The sequence below is a fragment of the Ornithodoros turicata genome, unplaced genomic scaffold (assembly GCF_037126465.1).
Source record: "Ornithodoros turicata isolate Travis unplaced genomic scaffold, ASM3712646v1 Chromosome85, whole genome shotgun sequence".
NCBI lineage: Eukaryota > Metazoa > Arthropoda > Arachnida > Ixodida > Argasidae > Ornithodoros > Ornithodoros turicata.
Window position 1 is genome coordinate 427,823 of NW_026999393.1, and position 24,785 is coordinate 452,607.

The following is a 24,785-nucleotide window of genomic DNA, read 5'->3' on the forward strand; positions in this document are numbered from 1 at the left end:
GCCCCCTTAGGTCGCTATTTATTTGAGGGGAGTTTAGGAGGATCAAATTAAAATGAACGCTACGGCACATTGCTAGAGAGTCACATGTACATCTAAGTCTGTGTGCGTGCGCGAACGATAAACCATTACAAATGGAGGCTAATGGTCATAGTATACAGACATACATTCCACCGTAACCGTAACCCCCATATAGTATTCATGACATGACTTCAGAGCACACGACGTCTGTTTCATTCGCCTATCCGAAGTCCAAACAGGCGAAGTTTTTTCTTGGGCCGAAAACTGTTAAATATATTTTTCGGTTTCCCTCCTGAGCGAAAAAAACGTATACGGTTTCGATTCTGTTCCGCTTCGCACCAAAATAGCGGTTGTTTTCGGTTTTCGGTTCCGGTTCGCTCCGACACCCTGCATAACACTCAGCAGTTCCCAGCAGGGTCACAGTCAAATAGAGTCAACTATGTAGATGTCGCACCATTTCTTCACAGTCGGCTCAGGGGGATCCGCTATGCACTCAAGCACTGGCTGGACAATACTTAGTGATCACTTTATCAACCTGCAGCATATATGTCTACCAGATATTGTTTGTTTTTTAACACACAGTTTCATTTGATATACTATACCTCTGCTGCTTCTATGGGGGTCCAAGTCCCCACATTTAAAAAAGTACGGGCCACTCCACTGGTTCCAAGTGCAACAGCATAAGGTGAGCAACATAGTATCACTTACAGCATACAATAATGCAGTTTGATGGCCGTAAATTCAACCGTAGACACGTACAGGCTTACACTACAGAAATGGAGTAACTGTGATGCTTGCCACTATATCCTTCACAGAACTACCTCACATAGGCGGAGCGCTTAAAATCTGCCGGAGGGGGCATACACATAGGTCAGGAGGGGTTTCAGGGGACTTATTGGGTACGCACCCCCTGGGAAAGTTAAGGGAGAGCACAGGCCCCCAAGCACTCGGTGCCCATGCTACCCTTAGCACGGAGAAAAGTGTTGCATCATATTCACCTAAATAAAGTGCTATCGATGACGAGGGTATGTTGGCGCAAGTTTCCATATACAGGGCTCCCCGAGATGAAGTAAGGGTCTGAAATGAAGCAAAAACAGGTGTGTGCAATTTTGTAACAGTCAAAGTTCTGCTGCAATGTTTATTTTGCACATTTTTCAAATTTCAAGGCACAACGTACATTTCTGTTTCCTTTCACTGCTAATAAATGTGTGGTCCCAAGTAACTTCCAGTCAGCCAGCCACCCCCATTTTGTTCCCTATTATTTGTATCTCTGATAACATGCACATAGCTATAGGGTGCAACCTGCAGCAGTAGAAGGCACTTGTTGATATGCTGGTTTCAGCCCATTTGTAGGAGGGCTACGGGTTCTGAGTTATGGCTCTAGATATGGAATATCGCTTTTCACATTGCATGGCTGGGATCTTGATAATCGTGTCGTTCATTTAATGGTATCAATTGTTTTATGTTTCGGCTCATAAGAAGGAAGGGATTGCAAGTTTGCCTTGAAGTTACAATTTTGAATGGGTAGCATTCTGGCACATAAGGCCATCCTGCTGACAGGGATGACAGAATGTGTGAAAGGAAACTAGAAGTGAATATTTTGTAAAGTAATTGCAGCTGGGTTTCCTCAAATAATGCAAATGCAAAGTTCGGAACATGTATGTATTTGTCTACTCTACATGCACATCCTGTTAGCACCGTTTTCGAATGTGTGACTTGGCAGAAATTGAACAAAATCCAGGAGCATGACATATCCCCTTTTTTCAATGTAACGCCGCTCACACAGGGTTTTCATGCAGAAAACGCAGATTTCACTAGTCAGACATTGATGGTGATGCCAGGCGGAGCAAAGTCATCTTAGTGCAATGGAGCAGCTAGGATCGATCTTATTGTGTTGGTAAAGGAGCACAACCATGAAAATAATGTTCTAGATGGCCAGTATAATAGGACTTATTAGATTGGTACACACGTTTTTCCGATTACAACACTGAATAGCACCGCTGACACGGTCACGTGAGGTAGAGGGAGAACATGTTTCTTGAGTGGAAGTTGAAGTTCCTGTCCGCAGGAAACATAAAAAATGCCCGGGAAGAAATGTTCCCAGAGAAAATGTTCCTCGTAAAAATCACTAGAGTGGGCGCGAGGTTGTGAAGCAAGTGATAAAAAGGCACCCACACACAAAAAAAGAAGACTACAAACAGGAGGTACCCTATACTGCGATATGCTGCAACGTGGAGATAGTGTGTTTTGGGCCAACTTCGCTCCACGCAATTTATTTGCGCCCCTTCGAAAAAGAGAACGGATAATAATACCAAGAGAGACTGAAAAAAAAAAAGGCGACATACAGGAGGAACCTGAGGATGGTGATAATCGTTGAAACCATGAGAAAGTGTTCTACAATATGCGAAGGCCTGTGGACGAAGCTCACTTCCCTTGGCCATAGAGGTCAGATGTTGGTTTACAAGATAACAAACGAAGAGTCGACGACTCACATTTAGTCGTAGAACCGTAGCACAGAAAATTGTGTCATGGGGAAAACCCAAGCCAGGTTCACTGTTTCAGCGAACGTTCCCCGTGAAAGTGGTCAAAGAACTCACTTAGGTCATCTACCTTGTTCACAGGGGCCATAGGTTTGTCTGTGGAACATAAGAGAAAAACTTAGGAAGGCACAATTACTGGTAAGATCTGTGCATACAAGGCAGGGATAAAAGGCATCCTACTCTGAAGGGATTTGCCCAGAGCGCGGGTTAACAAGAAGTGAAGTGCATTCACCTTGGCCACACGGACCATGGTTTAATTGTAGAAAGGAAAAGAAACGCTCAACAGGGCACACTGGTACTTTCCTCTGGACCGTGGTAACGTGGCAGCAACCACCACGTCCCTGGGGGCACCCTTAGGTAAGTTGTACCTTCTATGCTTTTAGCTACCTTAATTATTTGAGTCATTGTATTGTCAGTATTGGGATCCGATCCAGACTTTTTCTTAGCACACTGTGGAAAGCCTAAGCCCACATGGAAATACCTTCCTACATATATTTCAGATCAGCAAAATTCTGAAAACAGCAATGGGCAGTGAATGCTTGACGTTCAAAGGATATCAGTACACGAAGCAGAAGCTTCTGAAGACTGGTACCCGTTAGCACTGTGTCCACAGGACAGGAGCTTGCTAAGAGGCAGAAGTAACGTCTGCCTGTTGGAGTAATGGTCTCGACCCCTCACTATCATTCACCAGATGTCTGCAAAATCAATGAGGAAGGTCCGGACAAAGATCAAGGAACTATCTCATTGTACAGTGGCGCCGCCTGCTGCCGTGATTTCTCAGTGCACGGTAGAACTTACAAGGGAAAAGAAGGGCATGATAAAGAGTGAAGAAAGCATCAGGCAAAGCATTCGACAGCGGCGATCATCACGTTACCCTCCTGTGCCGGCCAGCCTTTCAGACCTCATCGTCGAAGAGCCATGGTCCACAAATGAGGGACTTCAACTAGAGCACTTCCTATTCTATGACAACGGCGCAGGCAGTGGCAACGAGAGGCTGCTAATTTTTGGGTCTCCTGTGTGCCTGAGGATTTTGGCATGTAGCAACCTGTGGTTCATGGATGGGAACTTTGACCTGGTGCCTAATTGGTTTCGGCAACTCTACTTCGTACTTGTACCTTTGGGGCAGAGTGTAGTTCCAGCAGTCTTCGCCCTCATGGTAAGCAAGACAAGGAAAACCTACGAAGAGTTCCTGAGGGCAACAGTGAACGCATGTGAACAGGTGTTACCCCAGACCCGGAAGAAGTCACGGTGAACTTTGATCCTGCAGCCATCAATGCCGTGGGGTGTCCTTCACAAAGACATGAAGACGAGGTGTTATTTTTTCCACTGGTGACAGAGCACTTACCGCAAGATACAGGGCCTGGGGTTGGTGTCGACATACAAGGCCAACGCCGACTTCAGGCTATTCATGAGGAAGGTGGACGGCGATAAAAGAGAAATGAGCGCTACTTTTCAGCTACTTGACTAAGAAACAGGTGCTACTAGTGAAGCAGTACTACCTGTTTCTTACTCAAGTAGCAGAAAAGTACAACTTGCTTTTCTTTTATCGCTCGCTTTAAACATAATTTCTGGACACGTTAGAGCAAACACTCTATGTCTCTGCAGCCAAATGAGTAAAAGGGGGATAAGTCGACTTATCCCCATATTGGGCATACAGATACGTGAATTTGTGTCCCAGGAAATATCGAACAATAGTATAACCCAAATGACGCAAGCCGTACGTGACTTCACTTGGTGAACTTCGAAATATGAAGGGAAAGAGGCCTGGCATGTGCGTTTCCACGCGGTCTCGAACTTAATTTTCGCATTGCCAGAGCTCACTATTTACGCACTGTTGGAAAGTTTGTATGTCAGACACGAATATGTGTGTTTTAGCATTTCAACACCTACCTAGAAGTTGCCTCTGATCGTGCTTAGACAGACTCTGCATGCGACACAATGAAAAACAAAACTGACACTACGCATTACAAGGCGTTAACAATTACCTCCTCAAGCTGGCACTCACAAGTGTTGACACTTGTGCAGAGATACGTTGAAATTCTCACAGCTAATGACATACTTGAAGCGCTGCAGCACGTCACGCACGGACATGGAAACTACAGAACACTTACAAGCACTTACAACAACAAATACGCCGCCATTAGAAGAGTGAGTCACATATTCAAGATAGGAGAAGGTCAAGATCGACCCTGGGAACGAGGCTACGTGCCGATTGCGTTGGCATATAGTGGATCACTGGCTATTTTGTCCCCGTGCCGTTTGAGAAGCCTCGCTTGTTGTTGGATTTAAGTGAGCCCAGTTTTAATATTAAACAGGGTAAGTGTGTCACTTGTTCTTACCTCGTTCATCTCGTCAAGTAAGCTTCCTAAGCTTCTGGGGCAGCATTTTTGCCTATTCAGAGCAGTAGTTATTTCGCAGTTACCGATCTAAGTAGCCGTGGGTCGGTCTGCTCGTCTGTGCTCCAATCTTTCACATATTTATTTCTCGGATAAGGTCGATTAATTGCATTTATTCTGTTCATCGGGTCCAAATGAACATCTGGGGAGGGATTCGTACCATTCCGAGCAGTAGTTATTTCGCAGTGATCGATCGAAGTAGCCGTGGCTCGCCGACCAGTCTGCTCGTCTGTGCTCCAATCTTTCACATATTTATTTCTCGAATAAGGTCGATTAATTGCATTTCTTCTGTTCATCGGGTCCAAATGAACATCTGGGGAGGGATTGGTACCATTCCGAGCAGTAGTTATTTCACAGTGATCGATCGAAGTAGCCGTGGCTCGTCGACCAGTCTGCTCGTCTGTGCTCCAATCTTTCACATATTTATTTCTCGAATAAGGTCGATTAATTGCATTTATCCTGTTCATCGGGTCCAAAGGAACATCTGGGGAGGGATTTGTACCATTCCGAGCAGTAGTTATTTCGCAGTGATCGATCGAAGTAGCTGTGGGTCCTCGACCAGTCTGCTCGTCTGTGCTCCAATCTTTCACATATTTATTTCTCGAATAAGGTCGATTAATTGCATTTATCCTGTTCATCGGGTCCAAAGCAACATCTGGGGAGGGATTTGTACCATTCCGAGCAGTAGTTATTTCGCAGTGATCGATCGAAGTAGCCGTGGGTCCTCGACCAGTCTGCTCGTCTGTGCTCCAATCTTTCACATATTTATTTCTCGAATAAGGTCGATTAATTGCATTTATTCTGTTCATCGGGTCCAAATGAACATCTGGGGAGGGATTCGTACCATTCCGAGCAGTAGTTATTTCGCAGTGATCGACCGAAGTAGCCGTGGGTCGGCGACCAGTCTGCTCGTCTGTGCTCCAATCTTTCACATATTTATTTCTCGAATAAGGTCGATTAATTGCATTTATCCTGTTCATCGGGTCCAAAGGAACATCTGGGGAGGGATTTGTACCATTCCGAGCAGTAGTTATTTCGCAGTGATCGATCGAAGTAGCCGTGGGTCCTCGACCAGTCTGCTCGTCTGTGCTCCAATCTTTCACATATTTATTTCTCGAATAAGGTCGATTAATTGCATTTATCCTGTTCATCGGGTCCAAATGAACATCTGGGGAGGGATTGGTACCATTCCGAGCAGTAGTTATTTCACAGTGATCGATCGAAGTAGCCGTGGCTCGTCGACCAGTCTGCTCGTCTGTGCTCCAATCTTTCACATATTTATTTCTCGAATAAGGTCGATTAATTGCATTTATTCTGTTCGTCGGGTCCAAATGAACATCTGGGGAGGGATTGGTACCATTCCGAGCAGTAGTTATTTCACAGTGATCGATCGAAGTAGCCGTGGGTCCTCGACCAGTCTGCTCGTCTGCGCTCCAATCTTTCACATATTTATTTCTCGAATAAGGTCGATTAATTGCATTTATCCTGTTCATCGGGTCCAAATGAACATCTGGGGAGGGATTGGTACCATTCCGAGCAGTAGTTATTTCACAGTGATCGATCGAAGTAGCCGTGGGTCCTCGACCAGTCTGCTCGTCTGCGCTCCAATCTTTCACATATTTATTTCTCGAATAAGGTCGATTAATTGCATTTATCCTGTTCATCGGGTCCAAATGAACATCTGGGGAGGGATTGGTACCATTCCGAGCAGTAGTTATTTCACAGTGATCGATCGAAGTAGCCGTGGCTCGTCGACCAGTCTGCTCGTCTGTGCTCCAATCTTTCACATATTTATTTCTCGAATAAGGTCGATTAATTGCATTTATTCTGTTCGTCGGGTCCAAAGGAACATCTGGGGAGGGATTGGTACCATTCCGAGCAGTAGTTATTTCACAGTGATCGATCGAAGTAGCCGTGGCTCGCCGACCAGTCTGCTCGTCTGCGCTCCAATCTTTCACATATTTATTTCTCGAATAAGGTCGATTAATTGCATTTCTTCTGTTCATCGGGTCCAAATGAACATCTGGGGAGGGATTGGTACCATTCCGAGCAGTAGTTATTTCACAGTGATCGATCGAAGTAGCCGTGGCTCGTCGACCAGTCTGCTCGTCTGTGCTCCAATCTTTCACATATTTATTTCTCGAATAAGGTCGATTAATTGCATTTATTCTGTTCGTCGGGTCCAAATGAACATCTGGGGAGGGATTGGTACCATTCCGAGCAGTAGTTATTTCACAGTGATCGATCGAAGTAGCCGTGGGTCCTCGACCAGTCTGCTCGTCTGCGCTCCAATCTTTCACATATTTATTTCTCGAATAAGGTCGATTAATTGCATTTATCCTGTTCATCGGGTCCAAAGGAACATCTGGGGAGGGATTTGTACCATTCCGAGCAGTAGTTATTTCGCAGTGATCGATCGAAGTAGCCGTGGGTCCTCGACCAGTCTGCTCGTCTGTGCTCCAATCTTTCACATATTTATTTCTCGAATAAGGTCGATTAATTGCATTTATCCTGTTCATCGGGTCCAAAGGAACATCTGGGGAGGGATTTGTACCATTCCGAGCAGTAGTTATTTCGCAGTGATCGATCGAAGTAGCCGTGGGTCCTCGACCAGTCTGCTCGTCTGCGCTCCAATCTTTCACATATTTATTTCTCGAATAAGGTCGATTAATTGCATTTATCCTGTTCATCGGGTCCAAAGGAACATCTGGGGAGGGATTTGTACCATTCCGAGCAGTAGTTATTTCGCAGTGATCGATCGAAGTAGCCGTGGGTCCTCGACCAGTCTGCTCGTCTGTGCTCCAATCTTTCACATATTTATTTCTCGAATAAGGTCGATTAATTGCATTTATCCTGTTCATCGGGTCCAAAGGAACATCTGGGGAGGGATTTGTACCATTCCGAGCAGTAGTTATTTCGCAGTGATCGATCGAAGTAGCCGTGGGTCCTCGACCAGTCTGCTCGTCTGCGCTCCAATCTTTCACATATTTATTTCTCGAATAAGGTCGATTAATTGCATTTATCCTGTTCATCGGGTCCAAAGGAACATCTGGGGAGGGATTTGTACCATTCCGAGCAGTAGTTATTTCGCAGTGATCGATCGAAGTAGCCGTGGGTCCTCGACCAGTCTGCTCGTCTGTGCTCCAATCTTTCACATATTTATTTCTCGAATAAGGTCGATTAATTGCATTTATCCTGTTCATCGGGTCCAAAGGAACATCTGGGGAGGGATTTGTACCATTCCGAGCAGTAGTTATTTCGCAGTGATCGATCGAAGTAGCCGTGGGTCCTCGACCAGTCTGCTCGTCTGTGCTCCAATCTTTCACATATTTATTTCTCGAATAAGGTCGATTAATTGCATTTATCCTGTTCATCGGGTCCAAAGGAACATCTGGGGAGGGATTTGTACCATTCCGAGCAGTAGTTATTTCGCAGTGATCGATCGAAGTAGCCGTGGGTCCTCGACCAGTCTGCTCGTCTGTGCTCCAATCTTTCACATATTTATTTCTCGAATAAGGTCGATTAATTGCATTTATCCTGTTCATCGGGTCCAAAGGAACATCTGGGGAGGGATTTGTACCATTCCGAGCAGTAGTTATTTCGCAGTGATCGATCGAAGTAGCCGTGGGTCCTCGACCAGTCTGCTCGTCTGTGCTCCAATCTTTCACATATTTATTTCTCGAATAAGGTCGATTAATTGCATTTATCCTGTTCATCGGGTCCAAAGGAACATCTGGGGAGGGATTTGTACCATTCCGAGCAGTAGTTATTTCGCAGTGATCGATCGAAGTAGCCGTGGGTCCTCGACCAGTCTGCTCGTCTGTGCTCCAATCTTTCACATATTTATTTCTCGAATAAGGTCGATTAATTGCATTTATCCTGTTCATCGGGTCCAAAGGAACATCTGGGGAGGGATTTGTACCATTCCGAGCAGTAGTTATTTCGCAGTGATCGATCGAAGTAGCCGTGGGTCCTCGACCAGTCTGCTCGTCTGCGCTCCAATCTTTCACATATTTATTTCTCGAATAAGGTCGATTAATTGCATTTATCCTGTTCATCGGGTCCAAAGGAACATCTGGGGAGGGATTTGTACCATTCCGAGCAGTAGTTATTTCGCAGTGATCGATCGAAGTAGCCGTGGGTCCTCGACCAGTCTGCTCGTCTGTGCTCCAATCTTTCACATATTTATTTCTCGAATAAGGTCGATTAATTGCATTTATCCTGTTCATCGGGTCCAAAGGAACATCTGGGGAGGGATTCGTACCATTCCGAGCACTACTTACTTCGTCGGGGGGCTCACTACACTATATATTTATGTTTGGTATTTATCTTATGTTCTTTTGCAGGACCTACAATTAAGTTATGCGTGACTTACAACTGACCTTTCATGGCATCCCATATTGTAAACACAACTGTCATCTGGATGGAGTCAAGAACCCTCATTGAGCTTTTTAACAGGTGCGCATCTTCCAATCTTTTGCCTTGCATCTTCCATCCTTTGGCATTACTTAAGATTTTCCCGGAATAAATGCATGTACATAAGCACATCTACTCTGTGTAAGAATGGCTTTTTCAACACTAAAAACAAGTATGCTTCATTTTACAAGCGATTTATTTGCAGTGGCTCCCTGCCTGTGTTCCAAGCATACTCAAGACACATCTTACATTCAGACGAAATGCTTTCTTCGAAAAAACTAAGCTACACCTGCTGTGTTTTCTTCTTGTTGATATCGCAGAGCTTAAAAACGAAGCACGCGTAATTTGGCTTCCTCTTTCTATGTGCATTTCACGCCATACATCTTTCAAGGTATCCTTAGTTGTCACCACACTGACATTTGCTAAAATATCCCGTCTTGTTATTTCAACTTCATCATCCACAGGTGAAATTGCAACATAAGGCAACCTATTACTCCTCTCTGAGACCTTTTCTCCCCAATAACCTCCTTTTTGAGCAAAATAAGTTATGGCATCTGATTTCCCTTTGCCTCCTGATATGCTTGGCACAAATTTGGCACCTGTGGTGCTAATACTTACTCCTCTGTCAAGATAAGGCGAGCCTTCTACTTGTCTCTGAGACCAGTTCCGTCCCCCTTTCCAAATCATTTCTCTTCCTTGACTTGCTTTAGAGCCAAATTACATGTGGCATCTCGTCAGGCTGCAGTTCTTGCTGCTTTTTGTCTGTATCCCCTCATCAAGTGTCATTGGTGAAATAAATTATTATTATTGTTATATGCTGATCGAAATTTAGCTTCAGTCACTCATATTTACCCATCTGACAACAGAAGGCTTGCTCACCTATACCCCCTTCGCCAAATTTTTTAATCTTAAATAACATGGTTCCTGAAAACTTGCATAATTGCTTTGAGTAAGACTTTGATGATTCCAAACAATTCTGTACATGACACACTTGGTCGTAGTTACTAATTGCAAGGGCATTATGGAAAAATCAGAGCCCATGTACAAATCTTTCATTCACCATATGTACGCTACCCCAGCACGCATAGCATTGCAGTCTTACCAAGGTACAATCCACCCAATTAATGGATGTTGCCCTCCTGATCCACCCTGTACGTGTGCATCATATCTTAGCCATTAATTGATCCTCTCGAAATTTTCTACACTAACGTTTCAGAAAAACTGAGAGTCAGGTAAAGTACATTTTTGGCAATTTTGGTTTTTCGTGTCTCGTAAAGTGAACTGACATGGAACGGATACCCATGTGCAATGCTTAAAATGCTTTGTATATGGAATCCCTCTTTTTTTCTCTCTCTGCACGCTGTCCAGAGATAGATAAGTGATTCAGACCATGTTCTGAGTGGTGCTTGAAACAGCCTCCAATCTATTTTTTCTCCATTAATAGTATCCTCTTCCTCGAACGCTTCTAGCCTCTTTTTTTCTGAAGAAAAGACAAAAAAGAATACTTATTGCTGCTTGCAATACTTGCCAAGAAGTTTAACTGAAAGCGATCACTCTCCACACGTGTAATTATTTTGATCCTTTTGCCAGGGTACTCTCCATTGATTTTTACTTATTTATTTATTTAACATATATACGTACCTGTGCCGAGGGGTCAATAGCAAATTCTAGTGGAGACACTTGCGGCAAGGGAAAAAGAAACAGAAATGATAATAGAACATCGAATTATTAGGGTACAAACAGAGCTACCCAAAGGCCCAAATATATACAAATACGTAGAAGTTCTAATTATATATATTCACGTAACTTTTTACACAGACAATCGGCACCTCTTATTTCTGTGAGCAATATATTCCAAATTTTGAGACAGAGACAGCAGGTAAACATGTACCATACACACTGTTCAGGTGATGCAGCATAAGGTCATCGCAGGTAACACTTCTGTTGTTCTGCTGGCATTGCTGAAGCAGAGAACAGTTCAAAGGATGATTGCTAGTTACAACTGAACAGATCAACTGTACCTGTTGCTCATGTACAAGATGAGGAAAAGTCTACCTTCATCAAGAATACTGGGGACGCTTGACATCGGAGATATTTATGACAACAAAAGCTCTGATTGTTTGCTCTTACTTTTGCTCAGCACATTACAGCACAGTCCGTGGTATTTAACAATAACTAGACAGTAACTTTTCTTTTTTGCTTCTTACTTTCATATGCAATCACACGTGAAATGAATCTGCTCATAATGTGCCGCGCTGTTCGAAGGCATTTTGTTTTTCGTCAAGTAAGGATTTCAGACTGATGACCTAATTAAAAGTAGTCGGGTCAAGGGCAAAATAGACGATCGTTCCAGAGAACACTGCATGTGCCCAATAATGACCGACATGCATGGCCATTTTATGTATGTGAAACTCACGTAAAAATATTTCTATTACTTGCAGGTCTTCTCTGAAAAGCAGTCCTTCCGATGCTCGAAACCTGTTTTCTTTGTTACTCCAAGCCTTCACTGTCCTCGTGGTTGGTCTCTATGATGGAGACCAAGTGTGCTGATCTTTGTTTTGATGAAGTCTTCACCTCTGCAGAAGCAATCTGCTACCAAAGTCTTTCTCTCACTTAACAGGTAAAAGTTCATATATTGATCGTGCACACAACGAATTAAAATTTCTTAGGCTCAGAAATTCCTTCTAACATTCATTGTATAGATGTATCTGATGAAGGTTTTTGCATATTTGGCCTCCTTGAATACTGAATGTGAGTAGTGCACCAACAACATTTTCATGAAGCCCTACGCAGTCTTTGAAATTACAGTTACGGTTTTCCGTAGAGGACAACCGCAGGCAGGGTCCTCGATCATAGTAACGCATTTTCTATGCCATAGCTGCTGACACTATCACACACAGTATACTTTTCTCCATCTACTGTGCTTGTCTGTGATTTGCACACCAGGCAAGGAGTGCATGAGAGTCTAATGTGAATTATTCATACTGTGCGGCACAAAAAACTAGACTTTTTTTTAGCAGGCTGGCATATGTCACCCATTTTTGTGTGTCATCATATCCTCTCTGTGACACAGTAGGACACGTGTAGCTCATTGCTCCGTGGTCATACATTTCACTGAGCCTAAGACGAAAACATTCAATCACAGTATCATACAACCAGACCTTACAAAACAGTTCCAAAATTCGTTTCGGGACTCTTCCTTTTTTATTTTTCAGAAATTTCTGTATTTAGGGACTTCGACTCAAATGTGAGTGTCATTTTTGGAAAATGTAGAATAGCATATCCTTTGGATTCGTTGTGTAGTCCACATGTTGATACTAAAGGATATGTTGATATGTGTCTTGCCTTCTTTCTCCCATTGCCAATCCTGTATCAGTTAAGTTCCTGCTTTCTTTTGTTTGTTCTTTGAGACCACTGCTATACTCAAGACACTCAGCAGGATTATCACTGTGTTTCACATTCATGGTAACATGCTTGCTTTTCCTAATGTTAGCAGTTAGGAGACCACCTACCGGATGTATCTGCATCAGTATATCAAGTGTGCCTGATCATCGTCACTGAGGAGTCATGCCAAGTAGGCATAATGCTTTTGCCTTGACCCTTTTGCAAGAGCCTGTCATCAATCTGCTGCATAGCTTCCTCAGACGGTCGATATGAGTATCCAGAAATAATTAATTCCAAAAGCCTGATATGTAAATGTATTTCCAGGCGATCTGAACACAAGCACCACTTCACTAGAGAGAACTGATGTTCTGAGGCTGGAACAACATAGAAGGGACAATCACATACAAGGCCTCAAGTTGCCTAAGAAATTAACCATGAAAGATGGAAGTCACTGAAAAGGTTAGCCAGCTGTAGGACTCGAACCCACATCTTCTGGATTACCGATTACCAATCCAGAAGGTGTGGGTTCGAGTCCTACAGCCTGCTAAAGTTTTCAGTGACTTCCATATTTCATGCAGCATTTTTACCACTTTCCCTTGTTGCTTTTTTGCATCCTCCTCCTTTTCCAGCATCAGATGTCCATATTCTCTGTTACGAAGGAGAGGTGTTTTTTGTAAAAGCTTACCACAGTGTACCGAGGTACTGAACCTTACAAGTGTTCTAGGCCCATAATGGCACGTGCCATTCTTTATATGTGAAAACCTCAGCTCAGCCAACAAAGTCATCCTAAGGGAGGCCGGAATATATGCAAAGCAACACAATTTTGCATTTGTATGAGTTTGCTACGCCCCATATTTCTGAGACAGAGTGAACGGGATAAGGTGCATCGTATCATGCACAGACATGACCTCTCACTGCTGTAGGTCGGCCCACTCTGATGTTCTGTTCTTTTTTCATGACTAGTTTTTCTTTAGATGACATAGGTTCTGTGATCGATACACACTCATCATCAATTCTTCTGAGTATCCGAAGTGCGAACAAACATTTTAACAAACTTTTAGCAATTTTTCGAACACTGGTAATGTGTAATGGGTAGAGTAAACACTGGTGCGGCCCCTCTTCCTAGAGGAACCGCATGTTAAAACGTGTGGCACATAGAGAACATAGAGAACAGAACATCAGAGTGGGCCGACCTACAGCAGTGAGAGGTCATGTCTGTGCATGATACGATGCACCTTATCTCGTTGCTGCACCTGTCTCAGAAAAATGGGGTGTAGCAAACTCATACAAATGCAAAATTGTGTTGCTTTGCATATATTCCGGCCTCCCTTAGGATGACTTTGTTGGCTGGGCTGACGTTTTCACATATAAAGAATGGCACATGCTCTTCCTAGAGGAGCCACACTATCTTTCAATGACTACATATAATATAATACAGTAGGTGATTTAAATATCAATACACTTAGTGACGACCTTGGTAGTACATACTATTGCGATACCCACAATAGCTATGGGTTTGATCAACATCCCCACATCACCATAAATCATAGATATCCCCACACACCATGGCTTAAGTGTGTTCTGTTACTCTTTTGGACCACATAGTTAGTAACCCAAACAGGAAAGATATGATCTCAGGTGCAATACCTTGTGACATTACAGATTACTATCTGACTTTTATGGTGCACACTGGGGTAGAACCAAACTCTAGATTTCCTACCAAAGAGTATGTTGACCTTTCTGTTCCCAAATCACACTTTTCTGTGCATGAATGTCAGTTCACGAGCTGCGAGGATATACAACAGAGAGTTCAGTGCTTTATGTCCAAACTGAGCACTATAATTTCAAGTGCTGCTAAGAGGATAACAATTGGCTGACACAGTTCTGTGGATAACATCAGGTCCCTTGAAGTCTTTATTAAGCACAAAAATAATTTGTATGCAAAAAGACCGGCCAACAGTAAGGAATTACAGTGCCGTCCTAGAAGGTACAGAAATACTTCATGTTGTTCATTGAAATCTGCCAAGGAACAGTATTACATGCAGAAGGTTATGAGCAGGGGCATGGATCAGGGGAACTTACTCAAGCAACATCCATAGTACATTATGAAGAACAAAAATTAATTGGTAATATATTTAATGACTACTTTGCAAACATAGAGAACAGTGTGGAATTCCTAACCCCTACTGAGATATGCCCAGACATAGAATCACAGCCGAACACATTATTTCTTGCCCCTACCAATTATTAGGAAATTGAACATATTACCATTAATCTAAATTACAAAGAACGAAATAAATCACTTCTTGGTGATTACTGCCCCAGAGCCATTCCTCCTTCCCCGAGTAAAATTATCGAAACCATCAACAATTTATTCACTGACTCCCAGTTTGGTTTTAGAAATAATCGATCCACAGAATTGGTGCTTAGTAACATAGTGGAAAAAATTAAAACTAATATAGACTCGAGGTAGTTAACTATGGGAATATTTGCAGATCTGACCGAGGCATCTGATCTTCTTAGACATGACTTACTTCTACTAAAACTAGACAAGTATGGTATTAGAGACACACCACTCCACCTACTTACCAGCTGTTACCAGCAGTCGTTTAAATAAACAACTGACAGCAATTCGCACAGATTAATGACAGCAGATTAAATCTCACCCCAAGCGCATTAGGATGGTTTCTTTTTCTTGTTTTTATCAACAATGTACCAAAATTCCTACATGAATAATTATATTTTATATGCCAATAATACGAACATCTTTTTGGAAGGTGCAACCCCTGAGGACCTATTCTTAAAAGCAAATCTTTTACTTGAAAATTTTAAGAATTGGCTTTCTTTTAATACATTAGTTCCAAACTTCGCGAAGACAAATTACATTGTTCCCGCCTCAGAACATCAGTTCTCTCATGTACATTGTTTTTCATCCACCACAGAAGAAACTAACGATAGATTCATTTGCCGTTGCATTCTGATTGCTCATTCTTCCTAGAGCGCCAGATATTAAGCTTCTGGGTGTGATCCTCGATGAGCGCTTCAATTGGCATAGTCATGTTCAGCACTTGAAAAGTAAAATGACTGCATCATTATATGCCTTGTCAAAAATCAGGTTCCTTCCTGTTCCAATGATGTTGAAAGTCACATTCAGCACTTGAAAAGTAAAATGGCTGCATCATTATATGCCTTGTCAAAAATCAGGTTCCTTCCTGTTACAATGATGTTGAAAGTCTATCACACCTTAGTTCACTCGCACCTTAATTGTGCAGCTGAAGTGTACGGCCTTTGTTACTGATTCCAAAGCTAGTACTACGAACAATACTTAGAATTGCAGCAGCTAATTCCATCATTTTTCCTGTCTCGTTCCTATTAGTTACAAAATACAAAGTTAATTTAATGACATATAGTTTAATCTGCACTGCTGACATGCCGCATATTGTAACCGTACGACGGGATTTCTCTACTTCCGTCCCCCACCATACGCAAAATATCCAACGCAACGTATCCCCACCACACGCAAAATATGGAACACACTCACTGTATTACACTGACCCAGACTTATGGAATAGATTGCCATTTCATATACGCCAGATCAATAAGTATTTTCTGTTCAAGAGGAAAGTTACAGTGTATTTCCTTGCGTGCATGTACAACCCTGTAGTATGATTGTCTTTGAGGTCACCGATTACTTTTGCATTTTTTGCTTGGTTTGGATTTCACCCGTGTTGTTCTATAACTGTGTTTTGTGCAGGGTGTCGAACCGAACCCGAACCGAAATTTTCATGACACTGTTGAACCCGAACCGGAGCAGAACCGTAAAAAATAATAGCGGTAACCGGTCTGCAACAAAACGGTTCGGACATAAAAGAAGTCAGCATAAGAGTTCCTCTCAATCCCAGAACGAAGACACATTGGTATCATCATCACACGTCCACATCATGAATTTCGGAAATTATCACCTAGCAGACGAATGAGGACATATAGTAAGTCTCAGCGTCTTTTTAGCACGCTGAAGCGCAGTTGTCCTTGTGAGCGCCGTGTCTAGCGCCCCACGCACGCGCTGCGGCGTCTACTCTTCAGAGACGAGGCGCCAAGCGGACGAATGAAACAGGAATGGAGTAGGCCAGTTATGTAGCTCTATAGGACGAATATGTGATTAAGTAAGCTCCCAACATTTCCCTTTACACGTGAGCAGTAAAAATTACACAAGTTAGAAACATGAGAAGTGGAGAAGTAGCGTACGCAGAACAGTGCCTGTTTGAGTGGTCGTGGTTTGAAAAGTAAACGCCGTTCTGCTTATTGGTAGTGCAGTTGTGTCGCCTGTTGCCTTTGCCTTTGTGTTGTGGATTAACTAGTGCACTGCTATGAGCTCGGACAGAATAAGGCTGGCAGGCTTATTTTCGACATGCTTCAGTACGGTTTCAGATCGATTCAGTCAGATGCAGTCAGCCGGCAAGTACCGTCGTCTATGTAACGCTGTCCATCTGATTAGGCTTCCTTTAAGTGTATCTTGCTGGCACTGTGTGTGTGAAAAAAGAGATTTTAGGAACAGAAAGTAGCAGGTCTGCGACGCTTCATCCATTTCTCCTTTCTCTCGCTAAAGGGAGTACCTGACCGCTAAAAACGTCAATGCAGACAACCGCGGTACGCTATTAGCCACGCATTTCCTCATAAAAGCAGTTTTATGGAACATATAAAATAGAAGCGTTGAACCGGTTCGTGAACCGGTTCGAGGTTGAGAACCGGTTTGCGAACCGGTTCGGTTTTTGGCATGGCCGAACCGGAACTGAACCGGAACGAAATCAAAGCAACGCGAACCCGTACCCGAACCGAACCCGGATTGTTTGCGGTTCGACACCCTGGTTTTGCGTACCAAAGATGAGCTAAATTTTGTAATATTACAGCATGTATCGGTCGATAATAGTAGTCTTGATCTTTCTCTTGTTTTATATCCAGGAGTTTTTTAATTTACTCGAGATGCCAAATGTTGCCTCACAAGATTATATTCGTCTACCTATACATGATGTGTTGTTACCTATGGGAGTGTGTAACAGGCTTGTCCTAGCAGTCCCATAGGTAACAACACATAATGTACAGGCAGACAAATAAACTATCAATATCTATCTTTTGGAGACCTCACACTCATTTCCCTTTGAGTCTCGGACTCTTTTGGCTCCAGTGCTTCAGCTTTTGGCTTAGCTTAGCTCCACCTATGTTTATGATTACTTTTGAATGCCACCTGCTTTTCCATCTTTTTTTGCAGCCGGAAGCGAACGACTCTCTTCACATTGTGTATATCATTCGGAGCCCTTCCCATTACCAACGCCTTGCACTCTGCTAGCAGGGTATCTATGGCCACAGCAATCTTTTACCCCCAATATCTCAAACGACTGCTGTGCCCATGTACAATCCAACTTTTCTAATTTGTCCCTTACACTCAACCGCCACTCAGAAGAAAGGCGGATGGAGGATGGGAGATGGTGCATTTGTAAATTGCTGTAAATAAACAAGTGATTGAAACGTATGAGTTATTTTGCTCTTACGAGACATGATAGGGACTGCAAAGATCAGACAGTATTAGTCACGCAGAAGTTTTGTTTGTTTGTTGCTCCAGCCAGCGATTTCCACTGCAGCCCAGTATCACTAGGATCACCACTCCTTTCGTCTGTAAATACCAAGGTAAATACCAAACAACCTGGAGGGACAGAGATTCTCTCTGCTGGTGAAAAAAAGCTTGCCTGTGTACCAGCGAAAGTTTGTTTGTTTTGTCTTTGTAGTAGGTACCCCATTTGTGAGAGCCCAAAAAGCAACAACCTTTCATTTCATTATTTATTTATTCAGTGATACTGTTGACCTGCCGTTACAGGAGTGAAAAAAAAAAACACAACACACGCAATTGAACACACTTGACACAGGACAACATAAGAACTGTTCTAGCAACAACACAATGTTTCGCATGGTACGTTCTAGCAGTCATGTAAACGGCTTGGTTAGAAAAAAAATGATCGTTGAAAAGAGAAAAAGAAGAGAAGAAATAAGAGGGCAAAACTTTCCAGTGTTCCTTATCGGTACAGAAGTAGCATACCACTCCCTGAGATATGAAGTACAAAAAACCTTTCCGTCACACCATACCAGTGATTTCCCCAGAAATTCATTCCTGGGGGGTGCCGAGCTTTCGGGGGGGGTGATGCATGGCGGGGGTGGGGGGTATGCATGGTGAATGTTCCGCTTACGGAATTTTTCTTAGACACTGAAAGAATCGTGGTACAATGGTGACATATCTGCACAGCCTTCCCATTTTTATTTGTACATGTTAGAACACAGTACTTTAGAATACAGATTCATTATGAACGGCATTTCAACATTAAGATGCATAATGACACGACCGACAAAGGAAAAAGACTAGCACCTTGTCTCACGAAGCTCAATGAATACCTGGCAACCAACGGTGAAAACCTTAGACGAAAAAAGCAGAATACCTCGCTTGATTGAGTTGGACGCAAATGGTTCTTCATGATCCACATTAAGTTTGCGTGCCCGCATGCATTTTTGCTCGTATATGCGTGCAATATATGCACATTGAACAGTCACTTTCAAATGATTTTAGAGAAATGCATGCTACGATCATCTGCATGGCTGTGGTCCTACAGCCCAAGTTTGAGAGTACATGATGTAATTCGCTGCGCCGGACTCACTACCAGCTAGAACGTGCTGCTGGCCGAGTTGGTTGGGGTCACCTGAGAAATTTCAGGGGGGGTGTTGCAAAAATGCAGGGAGGGTGTACACCCCCCTGAGGGGGGTGTAGGGAAATCCCTGTGTACTACCACTAAAAAAACACACAAAGCCAACGACCACAGGTCCTTATTATTTTTATACATGCACTTTTCATTGGCAGGCAGACATGTACAAGATACCTCAAAAAGTATTTAAAAGAAGATAGTAGGTACTGCCGAAAAATTGTAATTAAGATAGAGTATAAATACTTGAAAATGAAAGTAATTAAGTTAAAGTAGCAAATACTTCCGAAAGTATTTAAGATACACTTAAGATACTTCGGTAGGCGTCGTAGAAAAGTACGTGAACGTGAGTATAAGACACGTTTGAGTTTGAAACACGTGAGTTTGATGTCTTCCTGGTCGAAAGCATGTTCTTGTTGTAAGCAAAGCTTGCATTTGACTGAAATATTATTATCCGTTTCCGAAACATATTCGAAAATCGTCCGAAGGTTTGGCTATGGGAGTGAACGCGCCTCTTTCGTTGGCTTCATTCTGCGAACTGACAACGCAGAATGACTTTTTTTATGTCCATAAATGCAAAAGCCCCAACAGGGCTTGCGGTGGTCACTGACCGATCTGTCATACACACAACCTACTACATACAAACATTACATTATATACCTTACAAATTGAAAAAGTAGAAGCTTGTCAAGCAGCTAGGGGTGTCCTAGAAGGCTAGCAGAGTCAGAGGGGATTTTGCAGAACTCTGCTGCAGCTACAGGGCACTCATTATAAAACCCTTCTCTTCGAATTATTATCTTCCAGAAAAAAAGAAAACATTCAGGTCAACGTACGGGGTCGGAATGGAAATTCCCGCAGAGCGAGCATGCCAATGAAAAGAAAAAGAGAGAAAATGGAAAACTGAGAGGCGATCCAAAAAGTAAGAGTATATATCGAGTAGAAGGTACCACAAAATGTATTTGAAATAGAGTACAAATACTCCCCCGAAAAAGTATTGAGTAAGATACCAAGATACCATATAGTATTTAAAATACAGGGCCTTAAATACAATATACTCTAAATGCGCGTCGATATTCCCGGTTGCGAAATCCCCGGCCTCCAAATTCACGTTCTCGACACAATTGGAAAATGCTCGATTGCTTCGTAAGACGATGTGCCGTGTTTAAGCACGGCATAATTCCACTTAAATTCACGGGTTTCCTGTGTCTGTCCAAGTCGTTTTAGCGAACGGAAGCCACATTTTAACGGCAGTTTGGCTTATCAGGGCGGACATGGCGAAACAGCACGTTGATTAGTTTATGATTAGGTTAGTCCAAGTTCGGTGTTGGCAGTTTCCCGCGGGCGACTGTGCAATTTATAGTCAGGTGTAACATTTGTTTGCAGCTTTTTTTTTTTTTTCAACTGTGATTTCTATCAAAACCCGTGAATTTAAATGAATTTAAGCGATAGTGATGCATATCACCTTGCGAAACTTTTTTAAGCTTCACCACGACCAGCCGAGACAAAAATATGTAAACCGAAATCAATTAATGATTGCAACAAATGACCTACTCAGATTTTTCTGTAGAAGGTGTACACTGAAGGTCTCAAAAGAGGTAGTACCCATTTTAATGCCGACGGCACCCTGCTTTAGAAGTTATATGCTTTTCACGAAACTCATTTGAATTTTTATTTAAATAATGAGCGCCTCCCGCTCATTCACACGGTGCGCAGCTTGTAAGGTGGCACCGTACGGACACAGCAAGTTCTGCGATTAGTGCATCCGTTCGCCACTTATTTAATTTAACTGAACGCGGGGATCTAACTGAAGTGATAAAAAATTCGAACTGGCGACGTACTCGCAGGTGGATTGTGGGGCTTCCGGCAATACCTCCTGGAAACTTTTTAACTTCGAAAATATCCAAGCGAACCTCACTTTTTTTTACAGAAATATGAAGTCCTCCACAGGCAACCGCAGACCACAGACGAAAACTTGTATCGCAACAGTACCGCACTAAAAATGACGATTTAGCCCCGACTGCTTGATTTTCGCAAAGAAGTGTGCGCGAAATGTGCGTCGAGAGGAGGTTTTGCCTTCTTTGTGATAAGAGGTTGTCACCAGCATCAAGGTCGAAGCAGGGGAAGGTGGTGGCAACACTTCCTTCTCTCTCCGCACCTCCCGTGCGCTTTTCTTTTTGACAATCAAGCAGGCGGGGCTAAATCATAATTCTTACTAATTTTTTTCGACTATTTCTGATGCTATACTGTGAATAGTTTTTGTTGGTGGGCCTGTGGTTATCCGTGATTGACTTCATATTTCTGGCAATTTTCAAAGTTTCATAAAAAAATTAATTGTTTACAAATTGTCCAAAGCCTTGCTAAATGGCAGCAAAAGTTTCCAGAAGGTAATTGCCGGAAGTACCAGAATTTTTCCCGCGAGCACGTCGCCACAGTTACATTTTTTTACCCTGTATATAACCGGAAAAACAAAAAAATAAGTGATAATTAAATGTTGCGTACAAGGATACATTAAAGGAGCTAGGAAAGCACTTTAATCACTAACATTTTTTTGAACCAAGCGGTTAGTAAGCTTATTAAAATGCACCATGCGAAGTAATACTATCAACAGGTGCATAAATATCGCAGAATTCGATTTTGAAAATCGCGACCATGCGCAACGATGGCAATACTCGGAAAGAGCCGTCGACCCGCTTGCGTCATTTTGACGTCAGAAAAGTGGAGCCCCTGATTGGTTTCGAAGAACGCCGCCTGCTATTTTTCACTCAGAACCCCGCTGCAACTGTGGAAGAGGTTCCTTTTGCTTTTTCTTTTGTTTATCAGATACAGTAAACGAAGAGGTCTACAGAGGTTGCCACCAGGCCGGTATTATACCGGCACGGCCGGTTATTTGCTCTCTCTGCCGGTTGCCGGTAGGAAGGTGATACCAGCAGCCTTTTGCCGGTATTTGTGACACAACACCTTTCATAGGGGCTTTTACGGGGTTTTCCTTTCAACATTCCGCTGCAGCTTGAATAAATCTGGAGCACAGACCCAACTCCGTAGTCACCAGTCGTTTTCTTAGTTATTCATTATTATTATCATTGTTGTCTTGAGCCAGTACGCTCGTTCTTTCTCTCTCTCTCTCTCTCTCTGTATACTGTCCACCCCTCACTTACTTTCCCTTTCCCGCGTACATTTCCTCATTTCCCTCTATTCCACCTCCTCTCCCTCAGACGGTATTTTTCACTACGAAAGGTGGCAACCTTGGAAGTACTGCTACAGACCCTATCTACAGACATTGTTCAAGGTTAGGCCGTGAGATTGTAGAGAGGCTAGAGGCCTCCTCATTGAACTCCCCGAACGGAAGTCAACCAAAAATCGGTCAACCCCTCCCCACTTGACCTTGCTTTCCCTAAAGCGACCTTCCGGTGGATTATGAAAATAAACTTCATGTGCCAGTTGAACGCTGTTCTGTCCCTGTTTGTGTTTTGTATGCTGTTTGTTATCGTGGTGACTGTTTCTTGTTGTGTTGTTGGTGGCAATACGTATAAACACAGTGCAGCACTAAGCGCTGCTTCAGTTTGTTTTGTCACCATATATAGTGCATCAGTTTTATCCACCATATAGTGACCGACAACACCGGTTAAGTTTGCGTCAGACGACATATCAGCGTGCAAGCAACACGTGACTAGCGTAAATTTTAGCTGACTATATGCACATGTTGCGCGCGGAAAACTGCCAACGGCAAACTGTAACCCCAGCCATAATATTGCAAGCACACAACTAACTAACCAATGGCTTCTAAATGTGTCTTTCGTTCGCTAAGACGATTTGGACACATATAGAAAATTCCTGAATTTGAGTGTCAGCATTTCCCCTTTTCCTTGTTTCCAGAACATGAATTTCGAGAACGGGGGTTTCACGATCAGGAATATCGAGGTCCTCCCTTATTCATCCATTGACAGGGAGAAAGCAGGGGGAAAGAAAACGGAAAGAAAGAAAAGAAAACCAGTCAGCACTGCCACTGACCCGCATAGAAGCGCGGTCGCCGCTTTCAACTTTTATTACGTCACCAATTACGCTTTTTTTTTTTCATTCTCCTCCTGGTTTGACACGCGGAGGAGCGAGTCGAGTGGGAACAAGCGTGGCGATGTTCAAGTGTCTTTTTTTTTTTCTACGAAAAACATCGTGCACAGAGAAAATTTCCGTGTTAATCATCAAGTAAGGTTCAGGTTCGCCTAATCCCTTTTGCATCAGGGCAGGCACCACAAGGGACCTGCTTCCACAACGCGTTCGGAACGGTAAATTTTAGAGATGGCTTTCAGACCTCCTTTAAGGTAATTGGTGTAATAGGAACCAGGACTGATGTTGAGGGCTTGGTGCTGGAGGGATTTGAGAAATTATTCCCTATTTTTGCGCTTCTAGTCATTTTCGAACCTTCTATTCTAAGATGATAACTTACAAATCATGCTTCGGAAAGGTCGAAATGAATTCGGCCGGGATTGGACGTTGTCGCGGATGTCGAATTTATAGCCATATAATCTCTCTCTCATTAGCTCGAAGTTTCGCCAATGTATTGCAAATTGCATTTCTTACAGGTGATCAGGTAAGAGACACTGGCTGAATTATCATGGACGGACTGGCGAATTTTCAGTATGAAATTAGATGTGGTGCTGTGCGCGACAGGTGTAGGAAAAAAATGGTTCCGCGTGAGTATATTATTCCTGCCCATACAACAAGAAATTATTTGTTCTAAAACCCGTGCGCGACAGCTTACATGTCATTGTGAACGCACATGTTTCACAGCGCGCATCATTGCAAGGATATTCATATGTTGGCTGTGGTGTTGCAAAGTGCTTTGCGATATATGTCGTTGCAAAAATTACACTCTCTTTATCCAGCTTTGGTCTAGAAGAGAACATGATGAAAGAATTATGAATGAGTTCCGAGCGATAATTCTCTGTAGAAAATCAGGACATTTGCTGGTCATGTTTATTAAACTTATTTTCTGCTGAACAAATTCTTTTAATGCTTTGCCTAACGGATATTTCTTTTCTGGTGAGTGGGGTTCGGGCTTATTTCGAGCGCCGCTCTTTTGCACAGCTCTAGCTCATTGGTCCTCTTGCAACAGCCAATGATATCCCGTTCGCTCCGCCCATTCGTCCGAAAGACACTTTCACTTCGTCTACATATGAGTACGGTCCGCACCAGCCACGGCAGGTGAACATGATGGAAAGTATTTGTTCTGAGGCTGGACCATTAGAATGGTCCAGCCTCAGAACAAATACTTTAATGGGACAAACACAATAGCG

General features: G+C 43.0%; 1 protein-coding gene and 1 long non-coding RNA gene across 24 annotated transcripts in view; one reads left to right on the forward strand and one right to left on the reverse strand.

Moving 5' to 3' along the window:
* LOC135374588 (uncharacterized) overlaps positions 1 to 4,745 on the reverse strand; it is a 50,773-nt gene extending 46,028 nt beyond the window's left edge. For 7 of the 22 annotated variants that reach the window (XR_010416975.1, XR_010416977.1, XR_010416976.1 and 4 more), the window contains exons 1-2: positions 4,544 to 4,695; positions 1,017 to 1,095 (exon numbers count right to left, since the gene is read on the reverse strand). Coding sequence is in view for 1 of the 22 variants with exons in the window: in XM_064607530.1 (XP_064463600.1) it covers positions 1,017 to 1,095; positions 4,544 to 4,615 (151 nt within the window). In the remaining 21 variants the exon portion in view is untranslated. The other 15 variants (XR_010416993.1, XR_010416991.1, XR_010416982.1 and 12 more) reach the window with 11 other exon arrangements.
* LOC135374590 (uncharacterized) lies at positions 4,711 to 18,281 on the forward strand. Of its 2 annotated transcripts, XR_010416996.1 has the most exons (5): positions 4,711 to 4,874; positions 9,301 to 9,412; positions 11,812 to 11,990; positions 12,586 to 12,944; positions 18,021 to 18,281. It is a non-coding gene; the product is annotated as an uncharacterized LOC135374590 (long non-coding RNA). The 2 variants fall into 2 exon arrangements; XR_010416995.1 differs by lacking the exon at positions 18,021 to 18,281 and having other exon boundaries at positions 12,586 to 13,980.
* The last annotated feature ends 6,504 nt before the right edge of the window (positions 18,282 to 24,785 follow it).